Source organism: Cyprinodon tularosa, unplaced genomic scaffold (assembly GCF_016077235.1).
Source record: "Cyprinodon tularosa strain WSP-4 unplaced genomic scaffold, ASM1607723v1 ctg58, whole genome shotgun sequence".
Lineage (NCBI taxonomy): Eukaryota > Metazoa > Chordata > Actinopteri > Cyprinodontiformes > Cyprinodontidae > Cyprinodon > Cyprinodon tularosa.
In genome coordinates, this window is record NW_024039318.1 from 493,272 (window position 1) to 498,577 (window position 5,306).

The following is a 5,306-nucleotide window of genomic DNA, read 5'->3' on the forward strand; positions in this document are numbered from 1 at the left end:
AGCAAGAAGCCTCCCCGATCTCCAGATGCATTTGAGATATCAAAAAAGTACTCCAGAGTTTTGTTCAGCATGGGGGTGAGTAGAAAATGAAGGATAATCATGTTTTGGGTGTACTATTCCTTTAAGGCTGATTTATACTTCGAAACGAGGTCGTCTGCATAGGTGTCGCAGTGAACGCAAAGACGCCCCGCCCCCTCCGCAGACACTCTGCTGGACCTCTCCCGCAAACAGTGCCGCAGACAGGAGGCAGGCTTGTTTTGTTTTCATTACCGCCATTGCGGAAAACAACTCGTGAAGCTGGACCAGCTAGAAGAGCGATGTGCGTGAGAATGCAGGGACCCTTTTTCCACCTGGATCCCTGCTCTTTTTCTCCGTCATGTCTCTCCGTTGTCGGACAAACTCGCCCCCACTTCCTCTCTGCCTTGGCCGTTTCTAGACCCACAGCATATAGCGCAGATCACGCTCAAAATTGAGCATGAATTAAAAATGTCTGCATCAAGCTCACTGCGACACACTGCTGCGGGGAGTATAACCAGCCCCTTAGCGGGGAAAACATGGTAGGAGTGGTCACAGATCGGTTAAGGGGGGACATGGCCACCCGTGGCCCCCCATCTAGCTCCGCTTTTTATATAATATTTTCTTCTCCAAGTACTGTATCGTTTTTGGACTGTTTTAAATTTAGTTTGACAATTAAAAAAACAAAACATATTTTAGGGGTGCTATGTTTCAATGTAAGGGTGCTTCAGCCCCCCCCCCCCCCCCCCCCCCCCCCCCCCAAAAAAAAATGGTCTAAAAGCGCCTATGTTGCTGGGTGTCTGTGTCTGGGCTGCTCCCTCTGCTGTTGTTGCTGCACACTGCGTCAGACCGGGTGGGGGGGCTGAAGAGGTCTGCGGCGACGCTTCTGGTTGTAGGATGGCGGGACAGCAGCGCCAAGGATGCGGTAGAAAAGTTTAAAGATGCGGCACAAAGCAGCGCTCCGTGCATGGCGCATTCCAGATGCATTCAGCTCCAGCCGCTTCTCTTCGGCCAGCTGGATCATCGGCCTCTGCGCCAACCGGTCCTCCTCCTCGGTCGCCCCACCTGCGTGATCTGTGAGCCAGGTGAGGGGTTAGTGTAAACACGAGCTGTGGGTGTGGTGCAGTTTTCAAAGCATGTAAGAGGGCTGCATATCTATATGTATATATTTAAGAGAGAGGCGAGCAGGTGAGACGGCTTTTGGTTTCCAGACAGCAGCAGAGATAAAGCAGCGGTTCCCATCGGCTGAGGTGAATATTAAGATGTTTTTGTGTATTCCATGTATTTATTATTCACCATGAAATTATAAATCCTCATGTATTTTTATTGGACCAAGTCTTTATTTGATATTTGTAGCTACTTTTTGTTGCCTATAATCTTTACTTTTGATTAAATTAAATTAAATTCTCGCAGTTCTGGTATTATTGTTTTTACATCTACCACTGTTTTTAACTTATAGTTTTCTCACAATTGAATATAAAATAAAATAAAAACAAACAAGTAAGCAGGGACACGTTTACCTGTTGGCTCCTCCCACTTCCAAAGTAGCAGGAGCTCCTCAACATCTGCAAACATTTCATTTCAAAATCAAACACCGTTTCTTTTTTTTTTTCTTTTTTTGTATTTATTTATTTAGGTTCTGTCAGAATTTCATTGAAACTTAAAAATAGGCTCTGGCTGAGAATCAGGTGGGGAAATAGACAGTCACTGCTTCTTTCGCTTGTGAATAAATCCAAGGTTGGGGAAGAAAACAGGTGGTACTATGAGGGTGATGTGGGATCTGCAGGCCAACTTTTAATCACTGGCACTGACTGCTTTTAGAAGTGCTAATGCAGAGCCAGCATAGAGTTGTAGCTATGGACCTGAGTAAAATTGGATTCAAAGTCAAGCATATTATCTACTACAGTACCAATATTAATCTGATTTCTATCGTCAGGTGAAGTTTAACAGTGTTTCAGTATAAATTCAGTAGAGTTAAAGATGGGGTCAGACGAATGTCTGTTATGGTTACAAGCATAGCTGGGAAAGTGTCATTAGTTAATGCTTGCCTGATTTGAAATTGATGTGTGCATTAAAAAATCACGGATAATAACAATTGAACTTTATTGATCTCACATTGGAGAAATTCAGTCTCTGCATTTAACCCATCCCCTTGGGAAGGGGTGGGCTGCCATCGTGTGGCATCGTGCAGGGAAGCAGTGTGGAGTTAAGGGTCTGTGGAAGTGGGTTTCGAACTAAATATAAATGTATATGTGTTTCTGTACAATTAATTTAAAGTTTCACAAACATTAATATTTAAAGTGAATTTTGACATAAATGTAGCTATAAATTTGAACTTTTATCTCCAGTGGTCTTCGTGAGATCCTGTTGGTCTTAGAGGTGTAAACAGGAGCAAAGCTTTTTCTTATTCTTGTCTTATGTCATATTTCTCTGGTTGCATTTTCCTTTGCTTATACTTATGTTCTCACAGGAGGCGGAACAAAAACCATATAATCTAATCTAAATTCTTGCGCTTTACATAGAGATTCAATCTAGCAGATACATTGTCCATCACATATAGTTAAATATGAAAATTGAGCGCTTTTAGTAATAGTTTTTGATATTATAACAGTTTTTTTTGTCTCCAGAAGTCAGAAAATGTGTCTAAGTATTTTTATTACTTTAATTACATTTTTATTTATTTATTGTTTGTTTCTCCTCCAGCTGGCAGGATGAACTTCAAAAACATGAGGGAGTATTTGGCTTGGATATACTACCAGTACCTGCTCATCACTGGCATCTACGTCCTTGAACCATGGGAGAAGTCCATTTTTAATTCTTTTCTCTTCTCTGCCATTGCTATGGTGGTCTATACCTCATACGTGTTTGTGCCCATCCACATGCGCTTGGCTCTGGAGTTTTTCTCCGGGATTTTTGGTGGACAACCAGAAAGCACCATGGCACTCATGAACTAAGCAAAGGAAAAAGACCGGAAGAAGGAGTGGTTTGTAAATCATTTCCATGTGACTAAACCTTTCTGTCTTCACTTTAACCACAAACTAGACAGGTCATCACGACTGAAAACGTGACGATCCTGCTGGAATGATCTGGAAGCCTTACCTACTACTTTTGGATCCCACGCCCTCTCGCCTTGCCCAATGGTATTACACAACAGTGCTTTAATTTACTTCCCTTGTGAAATGTTTGGTTTTTCCTTTTCCTCGCCATATGTCCTGTGTGAGTGCATACCACCTTCAGGTTTTGCATGATAGGACCATAGATGACAGGTGGATTTGCATGCTTGTGGTTAAAACAACTCACAGCTGTTCTTTTTCCTCCTGCTGGCTTCAAGCTGCAAACTTAATTAAGATATTCCAGCAGTTTTGACTTTTAGTTTGATGAGAGCTGGACATTGTGGAAGAGACTGAGATTTGAAATTGAAGCAGCAAACTTTCTACAACCTTTTTACCCCTTTTTTTTATCTTATTGTGATTGAAATGGCTCTTCATTACAGATAACATATATAAAACTCGTTTATTGTTTGATGGCACTTTTCATAAAAGCCTTAAGATAAATTAATCTTTTATCGCAGTAGCCTAATATTATTTTGTCTTTATTGGACTACATTCATTAAATGAAGCAAAAAAAAAAAAAATCCAATTAGAAGTAACAAAAAATATTAATTAATTTTATTTACACAATGACAGGTGTCACTTTGGTGGCCCCACTTTATGATTCCTAAAAAGTAATTGTGAGTTAATTATTTAGCTAATTTAAATTTTTTTCCCTACATTGATTAGAATGTCTAGGATTTCTTGCCATTATCAACATTCAGAGCAAAAAAAAAGAAGCTTAAAGCAGCTGGAACTGTGACAAATTAAGCCGTTTTGCTTTGAAACCGTAGATAAAACAAAATCTGTATAGCTCACTGTTAAAAAAACTGCAACATTTTATTTAAACTAGAAGTTGTTATTGCAATAAAAGACACGTTTATCTTAAAGGTGACAATACAGCTTTATAAGTTGTTGCAAATAGGTGGAAAGCGCTGTCATGAACTAAATTTGGAGAGGCCCAACAACGTCCAATAGGGACTTACATTTTAAAGATATGTAAATAAAAGATCTACTGTGATTGTTTTCCATGTGTAATAAAACAAACTGGCAATTATGTCTGACTGCTCAGTTTGAGTAAACACCTGAAGGCCTGTTACATAAAGAGTTGTGGAGTCCCATAACAACACTTGGCAACTGCTCTCACCATGTCTGCTGTCTGTGTTTTGGCTCTTTTCACCCGAAGATTGATAAGTTTGTCTAATTGATAAAAAGATGGGGGTAATCACAACTGTGTTAACAGGCACCAAATACTGATATATATATATATATATATATACAGGTGCTGGTCATAAAATTAGAATATCATGAAAAAGTAGATTGATTTCAGTAATTCCATTTAAAAAGTGAAACTTGTATATTATATTCATACATTACATACAAACTCATATATTTCAGATGTTTATTTTGTTTAATTTTGATGATTACAAATGACAACAAATGAAAATCTGAAATTCATCATATCAGAAAATTAGAATATTACTGAAGACCAATAAAAACAAAGGATTTATAGAAATGTTGGCCAACTGAAAAGTATGAACATGAAAAGTATGAGCATGTACAGCACTCAGTATTTAGTTGGGCCTCCTTTGGCCTGTATTACTGCAGCAATGCGGCGTGGCATGGAGTCGATCAGTCTGTGGCACTGCTCAGGTGTTATGATAGCCCAGGTTGCTCTAATAGTGGCTTTTAGCTCTTCTGAATTGTTGGGTCTGGTGTATTGCATCTTCTTCTTCACAATACCCCATAGATTTTCTATGGGGTTAAGGTCAGGAGAGTTTGCTGGCCAATTAAGAACAGGGATACCATGGTCCTTCAACCAGGTACTGGTAGCTTTGGCACTGTGTGCAGGTGCCAAGTCCTGTTGGAAAATGAAATCTGCATCTCCAAAAAGTTGGTCACCTGCAGGAAGCATGAAGTGCTCTAAAACTTCCTGGTATGTGGCTGCGTTGACCCTGGACCTCAGAAAACACAATGGACCAACACCAGCAGATGACATGGCACCCCAAACCATCACTGACTGTGGAAACTTTACACTGGACTTCAAGCAACGTGGATGAAGTGCCTCTCTTCTTTTCCTCCAGACTCTGGGACCTTGATTTCCAAAGGAAATGCAAAATTTACTTTCATCAGAGAACATAACTTTGGTCCTGTTTCTCTTTAGCCCAGACAAGACGCTTCTGACGCTGTCTGTGGTTCAAG

At 40.1% G+C, this 5,306-nt stretch overlaps 1 protein-coding gene across 2 annotated transcripts; it reads left to right on the top strand.

The window, feature by feature from the left end:
* The first annotated feature begins 813 nt into the window (after nucleotides 1–813).
* On the top strand, nucleotides 814–3,649 carry sptssb (serine palmitoyltransferase, small subunit B). Of its 2 annotated transcripts, XM_038306364.1 has the most exons (3): nucleotides 962–1,100; nucleotides 1,190–1,265; nucleotides 2,719–3,649. In XM_038306364.1, the coding sequence occupies exon 3, from the start codon at nucleotides 2,727–2,729 to the stop codon at nucleotides 2,967–2,969; it is 243 nt and encodes an 80-aa protein (XP_038162292.1). In that variant the 5' UTR covers nucleotides 962–1,100; nucleotides 1,190–1,265; nucleotides 2,719–2,726; the 3' UTR covers nucleotides 2,970–3,649. The 2 variants fall into 2 exon arrangements, with proteins under 2 accessions (XP_038162290.1, XP_038162292.1); XM_038306362.1 differs by lacking the exon at nucleotides 1,190–1,265 and having other exon boundaries at nucleotides 814–1,100.
* Nucleotides 3,650–5,306: the final 1,657 nt, after the last annotated feature.